The 19,280-nt window shown below is 41.5% G+C and overlaps 1 protein-coding gene across 1 annotated transcript in view; it reads right to left on the reverse strand.

Annotated features, from left to right (window-relative positions):
• Positions 1-19,280, reverse strand: part of pcdh11 (protocadherin 11) — a 123,600-nt gene that overhangs the window by 36,793 nt on the left and 67,527 nt on the right. Inside the window, exon 4 of the mRNA XM_057349853.1 lies at positions 6,319-6,378. Coding sequence (XP_057205836.1) covers positions 6,319-6,378 — 60 coding nt within the window. The remainder of the gene's footprint in view (positions 1-6,318; positions 6,379-19,280) is intronic.

Consider the following 19,280-nt stretch of genomic DNA (forward strand, 5'->3'; position numbering starts at 1 on the left):
TAAATTTTAATGGCTCTTGTTCTGTTATACTGCATCATATCGAGCTTTCTCGGAGCAGAGCTTTCAAAAAATTAAGAGGTTAAGCTATGTAGTCGAGAGGCTAATGCATGGAAAAAGCCTTTGGACCCTAGCCGAACCAAATCCGGCATGCACAATGGCACCCCATTAACAGTACGGAGGACCAGGAATGCCCGAATCAGAACGCTGAGCAGATTTCTAGGTGGACAGAAGTCAAGAGCCCTCAGGCTCCCGGGTACGCGCGCTCCAGCACCTCCGCTGATTTGACAAATGATTCTATATCAAAGGGCTGCACACAGATTTGAATTAATTGATTGGACAGCATGCAGCGAAATCCCTGATTGGTTTAACTAAGAGAGCAGGAAACGTGCCATAGTTTAGAAAGAGCCGGTGACAAGGGAGGGGAAAAACGGCCTTTTAAGTATGACTGATTATTATTGAAATGTGTATGAAAAATGGGACAAATTAATCCCGTTCTAATGCAATAAATCATCCAATCCGTGTGGGTTTACGGCTGTAGTTCCAGAGGTTGGTATTCCTTTCATGTCTTCATTAGCGGGGTCAACCACAGCCAGAGGACCTTGTGAGAGGCAAGTCTATAAATGCGGTACCCCGTGCACGGACCCCACTTTAATACGGCTGTAAAAATCAACATCTCTGCCAATTAAAGAGACACCACATTAACGCTGCTTTTGTAATTACTACTTACTGAAGGGGAATACAGCCAAGCACAGGACTAAAGGAAACCGGTTGGGGGACCACAGTAAAGTTTTCTTGCATATCAAGAAAACGTAGGCGTGACAAAGTAGTGGCCAAAAGTGATGTCTGAGGACATATTTGTGCAATATTTTATATTTTAATCCCCTCAAGTTAGGTAAACGCAAAGCTTTAGGGGTATTTATTGGACAAAGTTATTTGGCAAAAAGGCAAAGAACAGCATAACAGGGAATATGGATTGTATATTATTATTATTAATAATAATAATAATTTTATTAATATTAGTAATTGGTGGTTATTAATTCATCATTCTTGATGATGATTATTATTATTATTATTTAATAAATTAAATAAATAAATAGAAATACAGCCAAGCACAGGACTAATAAACACCAGAAGGGGACCACAATCACATTTTTGTCAAAAAAAGAACATGTATAGCTGTTACATACAGTTGTGCCCAAAGATAATGCCCGGGGACATATTTGTACAATATATATATTATATTTAATGCCCCCCCCCAAGTTAGGTAAACGCTAAACTTTAGGGGTATTTGATGGACAAAATTATCTGGCAAAAAAGCAAATTACAGCATAGCAGGGAATATAGATTTTATTCTAATATACCAGAAAGAAATAAATATAACAAGGAATAACCATAGACTGTATAAAACATGGACGTGGTGTCGCTGACGTCACCCGTAGGTTTCTGAGGAGCTGTTTTGAAGCTCAAAGTGGGCGGAGCCGGCCGTCGCCATCTTAGCAGCGCGTCACTCCCGGATAATCGAAAATGGGCAAAGAGGTGGGACATGGTTGGAGCTGAGGCGCCTGGTTTGCTGAAACCACTTGTCACTCAAGTGGACACGCACCTAATTTGCTGAATTTTAAGGCTTAATATAAGCTAAACAGGTGAGTTATAAAACAATGCACCCTCCTCACAGTTGTCATGAAGGGCAAAATTAGCTATATAGACCAAATTTTTTTTGTACCAGGCTGTAAACATGTTTTTTATGCTGTGAAGTTGCCCATTTTAACATGGCGCTCAATGAGATTCTTCTCTCTTTTGGAGCCAGTCTCAGTTTAAATCACTTCCGTGTTGGCTTCACGAGAGAGATCGGAAGGTTGCCGCTTGGAAATAAGTCATAAATTGACTGTTTATACGAAATGGTAATATTATCTTTATAAACTTTGCACACAAAATTGTGTTGTGTGCAATTTTTTGCCCAGCCTCCTTTAAATTCTACTTAAAACTGGGCATCAGTACTCCACACAAACCAATGCAACATGGATTTGAAATATTTAATGCATTCTTAACAAAAATCACTTTTGGCCTCTAGCTGCTATATCGTGTGAATTAACCTGCGCCGAAACAGAAAACGCACAGCCCAATCAAGTCATAAAGCTAAAAATATCCCAAACACACACAACCTGCTGCATGGCAGACTCCAAGCATCCGGCAGCGTGGTGTACCTTTCTTCTGTTTGACATGAACATGCTGTGCTAGCTAGTGACAGCTCCAGTGCAGCCCTGCGCCCGGAGGTCACAACTGACCTTTCATATTGTGAGTTTTTCCAGTTCTGATACATGTTTGTCTGAAGATGTCCGCCAAAGCGTCCGCAGGCACCACAGTGTGGGTTTGGGCATTTTGCTGCCTGTCTCCCAGAATCACTCCCACTCTCCCCTGAACGGTATACTATATGTGAGCGCTTAACGCGAAGCATGCTGCCTTGAGATTCGCATGCTACAAAGCTTAATTGCTGCATGACTAGCCTGCCGTTGGAACGCTGGAGGGATTTCCATTTATTATCTGGTATGAATCATTTTTAAGATGTGCTCACTCACCACCGGTTCTTCCAAGTTCACAACACCATTTCCAGCAGGAATGTGGAGGTGCGCGTTGTCAGAGGTGATAATAGAAGCGGGAGGATGTGACATCATAGCAGGCATAATAACACAAAATAGATGGCATGCATATGTGTTTGTATGGAGTGGGTGCGTCGGTCACACCGTGCGGAGACGGCGGCCCGTGCCAGGCATCGCGCGCAGGGAGGGAAGGGTCAAATTCTGCTTTCCATCTGCCATCTGCTTTGCGGTCCCAACGGGTGTTCTCCGCGATATGGCACAAGTACCGCTAGGGTTAACTCACCGCCTCGATGAATGGACTTTAAATACCTGCAGAATATCAGCCGGGGGCGTCCAAAGAATCTCCAGAACAGACGTGCCTGTTCTAATGTCAGACAAATGATCACTTCCCCCAAGTCAGGGCCACTTCATCAACGTTAAGCGGCGAGGTGCGCCATCCTTCACGTTCGGATGGGAGTTTGAAAGTGGGACTCACTCCACTTTCACTATTGACCTATTGTGAATAACAGTGCCGGGAATGAATTACGGCGGAGAGGACAAACGCATAATGTAAGATATTATTGGGGAATTTAACAATGCTCAAGCCTCAGGGACTCTCACAATGTAATGTATGGCCTCTGGAGTACAATCGCTATGGCAACTAGAAGCCCCGGGTGACCAAGTTGCCCACCCACACGGACAGCCGTTAATCATCTTCACTCCAATCCTGGCACAGCAGAATTTGGCCAATGTGTCAAGCAGCAATTATGTATACTTAGTGTTCTCTCCACCCCCCTCGGTTCTTCTCTCTCTCATTCCCGTTCTTTCTACTCCTTCCTTATTTCTATCCCTCTCTTCTCCTTTCTATATAATCACTGGGCTTTTAAAAGCTCTCTGTTCATTAGCTCGCTTTCATTGTGAACGCATTCAATACCAGCGCGGAAAATACGAGCGGTACACAGTATGCTATTCCTATTACAGAAATCATATCTAACCATTGAGCCATTATACTTTCATTCTGCGCTGAGTGACACACCAAATTACTCCACTGCTTCATTGCTTTCTTTGCATATTGGCTTGTGCAGATCACAGACGTTAATGGGAAGCGACGAGATAGAGATTATGTTCTGCTGGTCGCGGGGAAACGTTAACGCCATGGCAAATCGGTGGCATCCCTTCATTACCTCCATCCAGATCAGCTGTTTCGAAGGGGGCTGACAGCAACATGGGAATCGCGACGCTCTCCACATTTCAAGGACAAATACAAGCGCATCAGCGGTGTATAGAAGGTTTTTAATAGAGGTGATCTCGACAGGGGTGAACCGCACTGTCTCATGTGAAGGACAGGTCAGCAATTAGAGCCCTGTTGTGTGCCAAGAAGCCCAGGACAAAGCTGATTGCCTTTTTGTGTATGTGGCTCATTGAGCAGCCGTGCGGTTTCGTATAATGCAGGGTGACATAAATAGTTTGCAGCTTTTCTTGCAGCATCAAGTCACTTTAGACGGCAGTCAGTATATTTGAGGTTGCACACTTAATACCGCTGAGTTTGACCACTCGCTGACAGGCTGTCAGCTGTGTCAATGCCTGCCATTCGACGACTTTTTGCAAGGTCTTTACTCTTGACCTGCCCAGTCAACCAGAAAAGCACTTTGGCATATTTGGGGTTAGCGTGCCCACAATAGCGCCAGGTTTCGCTGTATGACACATTATTGCGTTTCTCATGCGGAGGCACGACTTTACTGCCGCAGACGGCTTTCAACTATGAAATGCATTTTTCTTTTTGTCCATCTGCACAAAGAACGCGGCTGATTCTTGTCGGCGTGTTGGTAAATCCTGTGCCAAAAAGCGTGAAATCACAGATAATTCTACATCTTGTAGCAGTGGTATGGTTTAATTCAGGGCCTTGTTTCCGAGATAAGACACAATAAAGAGGAAATATCTGCTGTCATGCCTCTTTGCTCTGCTCCATGGCAGTGTCAAGGAAAAAAATGCTATTGTATTTATAGGTATACAAGTGGGAAAAAAACATTATTCACAGATCTTCATAGATACAAGAACACAAATTAGGTCTTATTTACAGTGGTAGTCAACTGGTTTGCTTCGGGAAACCTTTTTATAGTGGGCGTTGAACAAAGAACATAGCACCAAAGTAAACAAAATGTTATTTAAAATAAACATTTAGGGGCAGTTTCCCGGACAGGAACAGGACCTAGGCCTTGGTTAAATTAAGATATTTAAGTCGTTTTTAAAAACATACTTTACAAAAAAACATTACCGGTGGGCATTATTTTAAGATATGTTAGTGCAAGTTGTTTTCGATTAAGACACATTTAAGTTAGTCTGGGACTAGACGTAAGCCCTTGTCTGGGAAACCGCCCCAAAATGTACAAATATGTATTACTATTCCAAATAATATGCAAAAGGACATATGCTGTATATAATTCATATTTTCCTTTTTCAACATAGTTTTGCACATGGTTTTTGAGAATGAGTGCATGACACACAACCTGTTCATGTTGGCATCTACTAAGTGACAGATGAATTTGTGCCAACATAGCACACAGCCTTGTGATGTCAACATCGGAAAATATTGAACATTTTCACCTATATCTATATGTTCCTACAAGGGTCAATGACGTGACATGCATATCTTTGGGTATTGGGGGATTATTTCCATTTAAAATTACTTGATACATTTATTCTGTAAAACAGATTTAGTTTAAATAATTTTTTACATTTTTAATAATAAATATTAATTACGTTTTTGTATCTCAAACTTGTAAAATGACAGGCGGTGCAACCGTCCGAACAATTGAAAAGACAACTATTAAAATGGGGTTTAACATATTAAACATTCAAAATAAGACACATAAAAATATGGCATTATTTTATATTTTTTATTTTATGTCCTATGAACAAATATCACAAATATCAGTAGTTTTAAAGATGTTGAGATAATTGAAAAACTGAATGAAAACATTTGTAAATTTCTCTCAAATACTGAAAAATAGCTACTTTTATGTAATGGGTAGGCTGATACACTTTCTGTGTCAGGTCGGGTGGTACAACAAGGAAATTATATTTCATCAAACACCTTTAAATAGTAATTAAAAACTATATTCCTGAACTTGGTGCACAGGGTAAAGCTACACTGTAAAACTTTGCTGTAATTTCGCAACTTACTGTAGATTTAATGTACAATTTTGTTTTAAGCATAAATTTACCCAGTTTATATATTTTTCTTTCATAAAACTAGACTAAGTATCTCGGGTCACTTTTCTGGTTATGTAAATGTATCATAATTTAGTGTTTTAATTTTGATTAAAGTAATTGAAAAGAGTACTAATTGGAAAGTATATTAAGTAGTAATTAAATCTACAGTAAGTTACTGGCAAACCTGCTGCAAAAACTACAGCAAAGTTTTACAGTGTAATACAGGTATCCCAGTAGAAGCCTGTTCAATGTAAACAAGTGTCACAGGTCAGGTGATGCATTGATAAAAAGTTGCGAAAATGTGGTTGTACAACCTGACATTTTTGAGTGGAGAGGAAAACCAGTGAAAAAAAACACTACTTTTAACACTACTATTCCCAGCCGACCGCAACCCTATCAGAACAGACATGTGACTCATTTTTTGTTTGCAACCCACCAGTGGAGAGCCACACATTCACAGAGATTTGCAGAGTGAAAATACAACTCCTCTAAAGCAAGAGGAATAACCATTACTAAGATAGTAACTTACCTTATGGGGGCAGGTGGCTGAGACAACAGCGAATGTTTTATCTGGCGTCTGGCTTTGGTTCTAAAAGAAACAACAAACTCTGTGTTAGTTATTTCAGTTCAAAAGAAACCGCTGCATTCAAGTGTAGTTCCTATAAATTGCAAGTGTTTTGTAATAAGACACAACAAAGTGACCTATTATGTACACTTACTTTGAAGAAACGGAAAAGCCAATTGACTGAATAAAGGTTAAGGTCATCAGTCTCCGTGAAATACACTGGCAACAGATGCTTACAGCAAGCCTCACCATGCAGGCCTATTCCTGCGTCCACTCCGCAGAAAACACAAGCACAAGCTTCATAACATATGCACCGCTTCTCAAACAGCGTTTCATTAACCAATTACCATATTGTAAATATGGCGCTACATCAGACCGATACAAGAGAAGCAACACTAAAAAGGTTGCACGCAGGTAAGTCAACAAGGTAACAACAGATGGTCCTGCTGTTTGCGATTATGCATGATGCAAGGCCTCTGCACACCGACAAAGGTAACACAGGGGGAAAGGACCATCTCGAAGTGACCTCGCATACATATGAGGAAAAACAACCGGCCGAGCCCGCGCGACGGGGGACAAACTTCTCGCCGTAATACTTCAGGGACGCTCGGTTGATTCCAAGCAGGTGCTGCCAGTCATTCGTATCTAGTTATCTTCTTTTTGTAGGACTAATGCTCTCTGACACTATTAATGGCTTCCTTATGGTATCACCGAGAGAGATGAAACATTGAGCGGTCCAGACTTCAACATCTATATTTCATCAGCACTTAGAGGAGTCAGCATTGCCTGCGTGCTAACCTTGCTTCACACTAGCTGTCTGGTAAAAGACAAACTTTGCGTGGTCAGCCCAAGGCGTCTGAGATAATAGAAAGTGGTTTTGTGCCCCCTCTGTAAAGACGAGAGTCAGCATTGGAATGAGCTAAATAATCTTACCTACTGTAGGGTTCGAAAAAGACTAATCGTATTCAAAATTAGAGAAATATAAATCAGAATACTGAAAAATAAAATAATCATTTCTTTTCAAAAACAGTGCAGAATAAATAAGTAAAATAAGCAATGGAGTTGTGTGTATTTTTCAATTGTGTACATATGAGCAGGTTCCTCAGTCACGAGTGTCTGTAATAGGCAACAATATAAACAAATATTATGTGGCCAAAATGTAACTTCTGATAAACAGAGAATCATTAACTGTTGAGTATTTTAAATTTACTACAATTAATATATAATAAAATATTAGTATAAACTAATATTATAATAAACTGTCATGGCTCTGCTTCATTTAGTTATGTTTTTCTTGGTCCTGTAGCAGAGCCATGACAAAGTCTTTGGTTATGTGTGGAGAGAGTCTTTTTGACCCTTTCGGTCTTCGATACTCTCTCCGGTCTTTGTCTGCTTTCCTGCCCTTTTTGTATCCCTCGTTATTGCTTGTTGATTAGTTCATGTCTCACACCTGTTCCCTCTTGATTTCCTCTCCTTTATAATACCCTCTTGTTCATTGTCTTGTTGCTCGGTCATTGTATTCAGTGCGTCTTGTGATCGTCCAGTGTACCCCTGTTCTTGTGTGAATCCTGTGCTTGCTGTTTTTGCCTGTTCATGTTCCTGTTGTTGCTGTTTCGTGAGTCTAGTAAGTGTCCAGTTTAGTTTATGTCATGTGTGGTTTATTTTCAGTTTAGTGTCAGTTAGTCTTCGTCCCGTTTATCCTGTTATTCTGTTTATCTGTTATACCCCCTCGTGGGTTCTTGTTTTGTGTTTTATTATTTAATAAATTTTGTTTTGTTAACCCCTTAATCCCCGCTGCCTGCAATTGGGTTCTTCCCCTGTATTTCATGACAGAATGCACGAGCCCTCACAGAACCCAGCGGGCAGGAATATGGACGGCACGGCGTCGTCCTCGCGGGCCGCCCAAGCCCACTTGCTGCTGGGGTTCCGTCAGGGGAGTTACGGGAACCGGGAGTTCGCCGGGGCATTCTCGACGGTGGCGAGGCGTCTGAGTTTGGCGAGGCAGAGTTGAAGGCGATCTTCAACTGCTGCCTCACTCAGCGCCTCGCCCCGTCGGAGAAGAGGCTGCTGGCTCCCCTTGGGTTCGCGGACATGGTGAGGTTCGTGGCCAACCGGGACGGTCCCGAGGGTGAGGTTCCACTCGGAGCCCTCGCCCCACGGTCGACCACTCCGGAGGGCCTCGTCCTGGCTGCCGCTGCCCGGGGGGACTCAGTACCCTTCGGCTGGAGCTCCACGTCCCCGGTTCTCCTGGCGGCGCCTGTGGCGAGTGGGGGAGGTGTGACCCGGGGATGACGTCTGCGGTCTCCTCCGATGCGGAACTCCCTCCGGTCCCCACGGATTCGCCAAGATCGGCTATGGATCCGGTGGTGCGGAGAAGGAGGGAGAGGCGCAGCGGAGGGCGTCCAGTCCGGTGCAGTCCGGCGTCCAGTCCGGTGCCAGTCCGGTCGTCCAGTCCGGTGATCCAGCCGGCGTCCAGTCCGGTGATCCAGCCGCGTCCAGTCCGGTGATCCAGCCGGCGTCAGCCTTCCAGCGGTTCCAGCCGGGTCAGCCCTATCCAGCCGGCGTCCAGTCCGGTGATCCAGCGGCGTCCAGTCCGGTGATCCACCGGCGTCCAGCCGGTGATCCAGCGGCGTCCAGTCCGGTGATCCAGCCGGCGTCCAGTCCGGTGATCCAGCCGGCTCCAGTCGGTGATCCAGCCGCGTCCAGTCCGGTGATCCAGCCGGCGTCCAGTCCGGTGAGCCGGCTCCAGCCGGCGTCCCAGCCGCGGCATCCAGCCGGCGTCCCAGCACCGGCTTCCAGCGGCGTCAGCCTGTCCAGCCGGCCTCCAGCCGGCGTCAAGCCTGTCCAGCCGGCCTTCCAGCCGGCGTCAAGCCATGTCCAGCCGGCCTTCCAGCCGGCGTCAAGCCATGTCCAGCCGGCCTTCCAGCCGGCGTCAAGCCATGTCCAGCCGGCCTTCCAGCCGGCGTCAAGCCATGTCCAGCCGGCCTTCCAGCCGGCGTCAAGCCATGTCCAGCCGGCCTTCCAGCCGGCGTCAAGCCATGTCCAGCCGGCCTTCCAGCCGGCGTCAAGCCATGTCCAGCCGGCCTTCCAGCCGGCGTCAAGCCCTTTCCAGCCGGCCTTCCAGCCGGCGTCAAGCCCTTTCCAGCCGGCCTTCCAGCCGGCGTCAAGCCCTTTCCAGCCGGTCCCTGGGAAACTCCCAGGGCCAAAGACTGTTCCCCCCAGGACTTCCCCTAAGTCCCCTAGGACTACGCGCCCTCGAGCGCAGCCGGGGACTAGAACTGTTCCCCCCTTGGACTCTTTTGTTCCCCCCATGAATTCTTGTTTTGCCCCACCCCCCCTCCCATGTTTGTTATTCTTGTTGTGTCACCCCAACCCCATGATTATCTTGTCTTGTTTGCCTCTGATTTTGTTTTCCTTGTTCTGTCTTGTCATGTCACTGTCTCAGTCTGCCCTGTCTCTTCCGTCTACCCCTTGGTGAGCACCTGGAGTTTCTCATTAAAGGGGGGGCTTCTGTCATGGCTCTGCTTCATTTAGTCATGTTTTTCTTGGTCCTGTAGCAGAGCCATGACAAAGTCTTTGGTTATGTGTGGAGAGAGTCTTTTTGACCCTTTCGGTCTTCGATACTCTCTCCGGTCTTTGTCTGCTTTCCCGCCCTTTTGTATCCCTCGTTATTGCTTGTTGATTAGTTCATGTCTCACACCTGTTCCCTCTTGATTTCCTCTCCTTTATAATACCCTCATGTTCATTGTCTTGTTGCTCGGTCATTGTATTCAGTGCGTCTTGTGATCGTCCAGTGTACCCCTGTTCTTGTGTGAATCCTGTGCTTGCTGTTTTTGCCTGTTCATGTTCCTGTTGTTGCTGTTTCGTGAGTCTAGTAAGTGTCCAGTTTAGTTTATGTCATGTGTGGTTTATTTTCAGTTTAGTGTCAGTTAGTCTTCGTCCCGTTTATCCTGTTATCCTGTTTATCTGTTATACCCCCTCGTGGGTTCTTGTTTTGTGTTTTATTATTTAATAAATCTTGTTTTGTTAACCCCTTAATCCCCGCTGCCTGCAATTGGGTTCTTCCCCTGTATTTCATGACATAAACTAAATATAAACGAAATTGTAGCAGCAAGGAGCGGAAGTTAACATCGGACCAGACGCGTGCATCCGATAAAATCATCTGTGGCCAAAATGTTGTTCTCCCATTTCAAATAACGGTGGATATTCACTTGAAGGGGAAGTTAGTGAGCATATCCCCATGTCACAGTTTGTTAGTACATACTGAATAAAATAAAGTACCTATTTCTTGTTGTTAGAACACTGTGTTCCTGTTTAGTATGTGTGTGCAGTATGCATACATTCCAGACATGTACATGCACCTTGTTTTCATTGTCATGTGACTTGTATGTTCGTTTACCTATGACCTATGAAAATAATTTACAAGCGGTTCTTCGACTCGTGTGACCTCATGGGATGGAGGCGTCCATTCACCACATCCTGAAAAATCTTGGTGGAACAGCAGATCTTGCATATTGTTTCGGCATAGAGATTTCTGACATTTTACTTATTTCTCTTACTGATTTTTGCATTCTGTAGCCTATAGTATGAAGTAAGTCATTTTGGATGCAGATTATGTTTCTCTGGGACTCTTCGTTTAGGGGTCACACTTGACTCTTTCGCTGTCAAAAGTGACCGAAGCCTTACATTTTTTCTAACAATGTTTTTTATTTTTTATTTCGCATCAGAGTTATTATAGTTTTGATTTTATTTTTATAATAAAATAAAACATTTTATAATTTTTTTTTATTTCTATAGTTTTAGTTTTAGTGTTAATTTTAGTTAAAGTTTTAGCAATTTTGGCATATGTTTTCGTCATTTTATATATTTGTCATAGTTTATTTTTTATGTTGCTATATAAGATTAAATAATTTTTATTTTTGTTTAAATTTAGTTTTTATTATTATAATTTTATTGCTATAAAAAATTTTGATGCAACATTTACATTTTTCCTTTAGTTAATTTTTTTTCATTCATTTTTAGGGCAATATTATTTGATTTGATTTCAATGAACAGCAACGTTTTCAAACTTTTAATTTTAGTTAACTAAAATAACCTTGTTTCGCATTTTTTGAGAATTTTATGGTACTAATTAATATTTATGCAATAGCTATTATCCATTTTTACCCACTGAAAACAAGAAACATTTTTTTAAAATATATTGGAAAGAATTTTCAATTTATGCATTATTTTAGGTTAAAACAGAGACCATTTATCAACCAGAGACTGGTTGTAAAAAAAAAGCTAAACATGTGTAGTGGCATGTGTAATGGAGTAACCAGGTTGTAAACACTTTATACAAACATTTAGCAATTTATTGTTATTTCATTCAGTTTACTGGGCCTCTTCATTTAGGGGTCACACTTGGCTCCTGTAACTTTTTTCAGGAAAATTGATGTAATACATTTTTGTTCAAAATATTTCTTATTTTGCATTTTGAGAGAATTTTATGGTACTAATTAACATTTATGCTATAATTATTATACATGTTTCTCCCCATTGAAAACAATGCAATTTTTTACATTTTTTTTACAGTTTTGTCAAATATTTTTTTAAATATCAATTTTCGATTAATGCATTATTTCAGGTTACAACAGATACCAGGCCGTTAAAATCCAATCTTTGAAAAGCAGATTAGTGCCATCTGGTTGTAAAAAAAAGTAAAAACGTGTAATGGCATGGTGTAACTTCTAGGTTCCTGTGTGTGGGTGTGTGTGGATTTGTGTGTGCACATGTGCTTGCATGTGTGTGTCAGAGAGAGAGAGAGAGAGAGCTAGCCTTTTTTGAAATTTTATTTCATTTATTGGCAGCCTTACCAGTTCATTTTTTGAATGTGTGTGTGTGTGTGTGTGTGTGCGTGTGTGTGCGTGTGTGTGCGTGTGTGTGTGTGTGTGTGTGTGTGTGTGTGTGTTTGTGTGTCTGTGTGTGCGTGGGGACTATTTTGCACTCTTGATATTTTAAAGTGTCACCCCTTAATTGCTGTGCACTTTTTTTCTGCACAGTTGCTGATTTGTAGTTTGTACCACCAAAAGATTCTCTGAATTCTCATATTTTTTCATATTTCCTGTTCATTTCCTATGTCGGTCATTTTTGACCGCGAAGCAGCGATGTGTGACAATTTTTTTTCTGACCCTTTACCATAAACGAATCATGTCCATTTTTTGTGTGTGTGTGTTCACAGAGCTAATATGACAAAAGTATCCAACTGCCATCTCATTCCGATGAAGCTACGATTTTAAACATTTCAAAATGTAAAGATTTTCGATCAAAAATGACCAAAGAGTACCAGAGGGTTAAAATAAAGGGGAACGGAGCATAATGACTGAACTGAATGGTTAAGGGCATGTCTTTGTTGAATCAAAACTTGAAATGAAAAGAAAACTGTGAAATGTGTATTTAAAACGGTAGTTTACCCAAATATGTGAGAAATAAGAAAATTCTGTTACTCACACTCATGTAGTCCTAACCAACTTTCTTCCAATGAAAGCATGACTGACGATGTTAAAGACATAGCTCACAAAAAATGTCCCTTCATTTAATTACTCTCATGTCATTAAAAACCTGTATGACTTTCTTTCTTCTGCAGAACAAAAATGAAGATATTTTGAACAACGTTAGTAACCAAACCCCCATTGACTTTCGTTGCATAGACACAAACCACAGAGTAATTTCTCAAAATCTTCATTTGTGTTCCACAGCTTTTGAACAACATGAGGGTGAATAAATGATAACAGAATTTAGTTTTTGGGTGAACTATCCCTTTAACCCCTAACATAACCCCTAACCATACTGGTTTATAAGAACACAAGGGAAAATAAATCATGTGTTTCCTTAAATTGTTGCCTGCCGTTTTAAAACTTATTTAGTGGCTCATATTAAAACTTGTCACTAAATGTACACAATCAGAAATGACTTCAATAGTAAAAAAAAAATGATATCACAATAAACATTGAATTATGTTACAAAACAGTGGTGTTTATGCATGCGCATAAGTCTTATGCACATTAGAAGTTTCACCAAAATTAAATAAATCCATAAAATAACATTGTTTTAAGATGTTTATTTGACTCCCTGTTCAAGTAAAAATCTCTTTTGACTAATACTGTAAATGGCAAAGCTTGTTTCTAAATTTATATTGATATTCCTCACTAAAGTTAAAAAATAAACAATGCTTGTTGTTCATTTGTTGTCTTCTTTTGTTGACTTTTGCACAATACTGTAGTTTTGTACAAATTATGCAAGTTCAAAAAGACACCTTAATGAAATCTTAAGGAACCAGAACCAAAACAAATAAATGTAATCTAAACCAAATTCTTTCAGTTCCTTATCATTCCCTTCCCTAACCTTGCCTATTCAGTTTTGCGCAGTTGACCAATTACAGATTCATTCCTCTCCACTTCAACCTGTTTTTTGCTCCCGGAGACAGTTTTCCCTTTAATGAGCTTGTTTTAAACAATACATGATATTGTAACCTGAGCAGCGCTGGCACAGGAAGTCAAGTAGAGAGACTAATAAAGCACACATTCTCTTGGTTGCAAGGGCAGCTCGGAGGACGCTGTCAGCATCGCTCGCTTTGACCTGTGTTTGCTCTACTTCAGTAAATCGAAACATCTGTTTAGCTCTCCATTAGGAAAACTACGATTTGAACTCCATCTTGCTGCGTGATTTTTAATGCTCCGTGTTTTCTTCAGCATGTTAATTACTGACAAACGGGGCAGCAGCGGTCCTCGCCGCTGACACGAGTGATGAAACGAAAACATAAAAATTACGAAACTTCTCTGGAAAGAATGCATTTGCGTTAATGTTTTATTTCCTGTTTAATGTTTTGCTCGGCCACGGTTAATTATTTAATATGACAGGTACGGTGTGCAGAGTGTATTAACTTGTCCTGCGTGTTTAAATAATATATGATCTCATTAAAATCTGACATAACCGACAGACACACAAGCGCCACTGGGGCTTTTTTCATTCGCAGGTACTCGGCACCATTATCAGGCGGTGCTGACCCGGCGCGTTCGACGAAATGCCCTTTCTGTAATGCGCGTCGAAATTACATGTTGCGCCGAGAGTCTGATCTATGCAAATTCTCCATAACTACCCTGGTAAAAGGCAGACGACTTGTGTCAGATGAACGCTCTCCTGTTATTTTAGAGAGCTGTTAACTCCGTCAAAATAAGCGCGGACGGAAGGAATGATTTTCAAATAGTCGTTTCTAAAAGAATCCTTTATTGGTAGGCCTAACTTCCATCCTTCTGAGCTCGCTCCATTATTCATGCAGCGCTGGTAAAGTCGCGAAAGCGAAATGTGATTTTGTCAAGGTTGTGAAGTGCAGTCAAATAAACATGATGGAAAACGCCACGTAGAAGGCAAATTTATTATCTCTTCTTATTACGTGTTACATCTCAGCTTCACGGTACACAGACAAATTAGTTTCTATCGACGCCAAATTGCAAATATTAAACCTCTCCACCGTTCCTCTCCAAAAACAAGCCACAGAAGGGATTTTTTCACTTCACCGCTGCATTTCTTCCTCTCGAATGGGTAGCGTAGAGAGAACGGTGGGCTGCAAAGAGCAGTAATCTCCTTGCCAGCAGTGTTGAGGCTGACTGACGCTCAATGTGCCATCGCTATAAAGGGGAGCTCTTTGAAATGACTGCCTCCCACAAGTACTCAAGACACCGAGGCTTCTTGCGCCTGGTGTGCTCATTTGCTAAGCAGTGTGAAGCCCCTTCTTTTCAACTGGCCTTGAGCGCTGCGAGAAGTCTCAATTAGACCTTTGTAATAGGACAGAGTTTGAGGCAGGTACGCCTGGCCTGCGCATACACAACAAGCCCAGCTAACACATGATGCTGGTAACTGCCAGGTTGCAAGCACGTAATTTCATTACCATTTATATTAGCCCATGCTGAACATTGTCGATTCACACGACAATTTTTAAGCTTGTTTAAAATGTTTTTAGTCTGAATATTCACTGACGTTGTCAGTAAGTAACCATGACGTTGTGACCCTGTCCTGATAGGTTGTCACGGTACCATAAACATGTCTTACGATACTATACCATCTGAAGTATCTCGATACTAAGTAGTATCACGATGCTGTGCCATATCATTCAAATCTATACAAAAAACACAGATTTAGATTAAACATTTTGTATTTACTATAGTAAACTGTATTATACTTTGCACTAGAATATGTTGTTGTATTAACTGTAGTAATTTGATAAATTGTAGCAAATACATTTACATTTAGTAATTTGTAAATACTATAAATACTGTAGTATACTTAAATATTTACTATGATAAGACTCAAAAACACTAGTATCTATGAGTTTTAGTAGTTTACTGTAGTAAATACTAAAGTACACTAGATCATTTTTCACGTATAGGAACTAATTCAAATGTGGGACAAATTTAATTGATACAGCAGTCTTTATAAAGGGAAATATTAGGCTTACTTGAAATGCAGAACTAAAACGGCCAGTAGGTTGCGTCAATTTTCCACTGAGTTAGTGAATCATTTAACTAACTCGTTCAAATCGCCAATTTGAATCAAACACACATTCATTTTGGAGATAAACACCGCAAAAAGGCAGATGTAAGCGTTAAAATAAATATTAATTCGCATATGCAACATTAACTACGGTACTACGATACTACCGTTTCAAAAATAGAGAGGCATCGCGGGTATTTTGAAGCTTTAGCATCGCGATGCTACCGTAGCACCGGTACACCGTGCAACCCTAGTACATTGTCACAACGTTGCGGTAACTTACTGACAATGTCACGAAGTTACGTTGTGGCAACGAATCCAGGAATTTCACTTTTCCAGTTGTCACAACGTAGCTGGTACGTTACCACAACGAAAGTTTGGTCGTCAGATTACGTTACAGTTACGTAACAATCACGTGACGTGGTTAGCTGGGAGGTCGTTGGCGAACGTGCGAAACACAGCAGGTATAGAGGGTATGCACTTTCCCACGTGACGTGAACACGCCGGGATACGCCCCCCTGAGTGGTAAAACTAAGGCAAAATGGCTGCATTCAATAGGAGGAACAAAAAACCGGGACTAAAACACGCAATTATTTGCTGAAACTACAAGTAGCTGGACTTACGATTACCTTATGAATTACAAAGGAATCAGGTGTTCTTAGACACTGAAATGTGGCGCATTTAGACATGTTAATGATGTTGTAACCATTCATTTTGCCCAGTGTTTTACCACTCAAGCAGGCGCGTTCCGGCGTGCTCACGTGGGAAAGTGACGACACGTGCATACCCTCTATTCGCAGAAGTAGCTTGTGTGTAATAAAACATAATACCTGTTTTGCTCAATAGTACAAAGTGCTGTGGGCTATGTAATAGCTCATTTGGAGCTATATCTTTTTTATTTATGGTTGCCAACAAAGATAAACCCAAATTTTTGACATACAGTACAACCAGGCGAAGAAATATGGTGTCTCTTGCACACACACACAAAGCGTTATCCCAAGGCCATAATGAGCTCGCTGTGTTTTAAAAGGATTAGCTGCATTAAAAATCACATTTCATTCACTAGCCGAGCAAAACAAAGCAGTTCACAGCAAACATGTTCATTTATTACCGCTTCGCAGGGGTTTAAACGCAACGCATGAATATTTCATCACGACTAATCTAATCTCGTCCTGCATGCGCGTGCATTTATTATTGAATCTAAAGAACACGACAGACGCGCGCATGTCATATCAGCCGATCAATTTCCTCTGTATTGATGAGACTGGCAGCACGGTTCGTATAAGATCCCCACGAATATTTCTGTTTCTCTTCGTGCCTGCCCTCATGAGATAAAAAGCCCCGGGCTGTGAATTGGCAGGAGCAAGCGCCCGAGTACTTTTCACCCTAAAAGCAATCTTTAAGAGAGGCTTTGACGTCGTCAAATTAACTTGTCTTCTCCGATACACACCAGGTGGAGAAGATCGCGCCGTGCTCTCAGACGACTCCCATTTAAACTCGCAAACAAGAGCACTATTCACCCAAGGCAAAATAAGGCACAGGGCTTTTATTTGGCAGGCTGGCACAGTGAGACTGCGTTGGCCCAGTAACATTCTCCTCACACACTGGGAGACTTTGTACTTGTTACTTCCTGGCTGACACTCAAAAGCACTGAACATTAACTAAATTGCGCACCCATCACATGCTCTTGATTTTGTTGTCTCCATTTATGACACCTTTGTTGTTGTGGTTGTTGCGAAAAAGGGCAGAAATTAAGAAACAACGGCGGCTGCATTTCTCTCCATGGGATTTAAAAGGGGTCTGTATTTCAAGGATTATCAGATGTTTTTGATCATGTGACTTCCACGGTTTTGATCTCGCGCATACACACCTCTTCTCTCTGGATCTTAGCAGCACATAATGTGAGAACAGAGCGATGACAGGAAAATGAGGACTGTAGCAGGCCTGGAAACAGACTAGTTTACAATCAAACAGTTACTCTTGCAGTTGTCAGATGTTCCTTAATGCTGTAACGCTTATGCATGCAGCACGTCTGCTTTCGTGGGGTTTTCTTCCTACTTTCATTTTAGACATCCCCTATTTCTAAAAGAGTAATGGTACAGGGTTTCCGATGTCTCCGCACACAACAGCAGATCTGCCACAAAGTCCCCCGGCACTGCTATCAAAGCTCTTCTTCACAGTTGATCATTAGCAATTTAGGAGCCTTAGGCAACTCTTAGCCCTCAAACTGAGCGGTATAATTTAGCAGCTGCCTCGGCCATACAATCTAAGGACCGTACTGTACATTTATCACATTCAGGGTTTTTAAAAAGAGAAATACAGAACATTTTGACTCGTGACAGATCAATGACTGCGAGCCAGACTGTCGTTCATGTTTACACGCATATCCAGAGGAAATAAAAGTATTTCATTGTTCTCCAGGATCATTTTCAAGTAAGTCCTCTGCCAGATAAAATCCTGCAACTCAAACACAATTATTTTGATGTGGCTTCAAGCGACGGAAGCTTTCAATTTGAGTGGTCCACCTGAAATCGTGATAAGGCGTGGTTTTGGGCACAGACCATCAAAGAGAGACTGAATATCATTTTAATGGCAAAAAAACTACCAGGCAGCCAAAAAACCCACCTGCCATATTCTGAAATAAGTCCCGTCTAATATCCAGTCTGAATTTATAGATTCAGATAAATTGGAGGAAAAAGTTGTACTGTTGTTTTTGAATTATGATTTGATGTGCGGTTTGTAAATAGTTTATATGCGGTGCAGCATGAGGAAATACATATCACCATGTATATGATTTATCATATACTTAAAAGGTTCTTCACAGCGATGCCATAGAAGAACCAGTATTGGTTCCACAAAGAACCATTCAGTCAAAGGTTCTTTAAAGAACCATCTTTTTCTTACATTTTTATAATCTGAAGAACCTTTTTTCGCCACAAAGAACATGTTGTGAAACAGAAAGGTTCTCTGGATGTTAAAGGTATAGTTCACCCAAGAATTCTATCATCACCTGTATAAAAGAAAGATATTTAGAAGCAACTGAGATTTCTGGGGCACCATTGACTACCATTAAAATGGTTGTCAAAATGTGCCACAGAATTGTTTGTTTTGTTAAATTTTTCAAAATATTTTCTTTTGTGTTCAACAGAACAAATAATATACAATAATTATTTCTACTCTAGTAGTCAATGATGCCTCCGAAATCTAAGTTGCTAGCATTCTTCTATATATCTTTTGGGTAAACTATCCCTTTATGTTCTTTAAGGAACCATTTAGACAAAAAATATTATTCTATGGCATCGAGAAGCACCTTTTATTTGAGGTGGTTTCCCGCACAGGGATTAGTTTAAGCCAGGACTAGGTTTTAGCTAAACTGGGACATTTCACAAACATGTCTT

The sequence above is a fragment of the Triplophysa rosa genome, linkage group LG13 (genome assembly GCF_024868665.1).
Source record: "Triplophysa rosa linkage group LG13, Trosa_1v2, whole genome shotgun sequence".
In the NCBI taxonomy this organism is placed as follows: Eukaryota; Metazoa; Chordata; class Actinopteri; order Cypriniformes; family Nemacheilidae; genus Triplophysa; species Triplophysa rosa.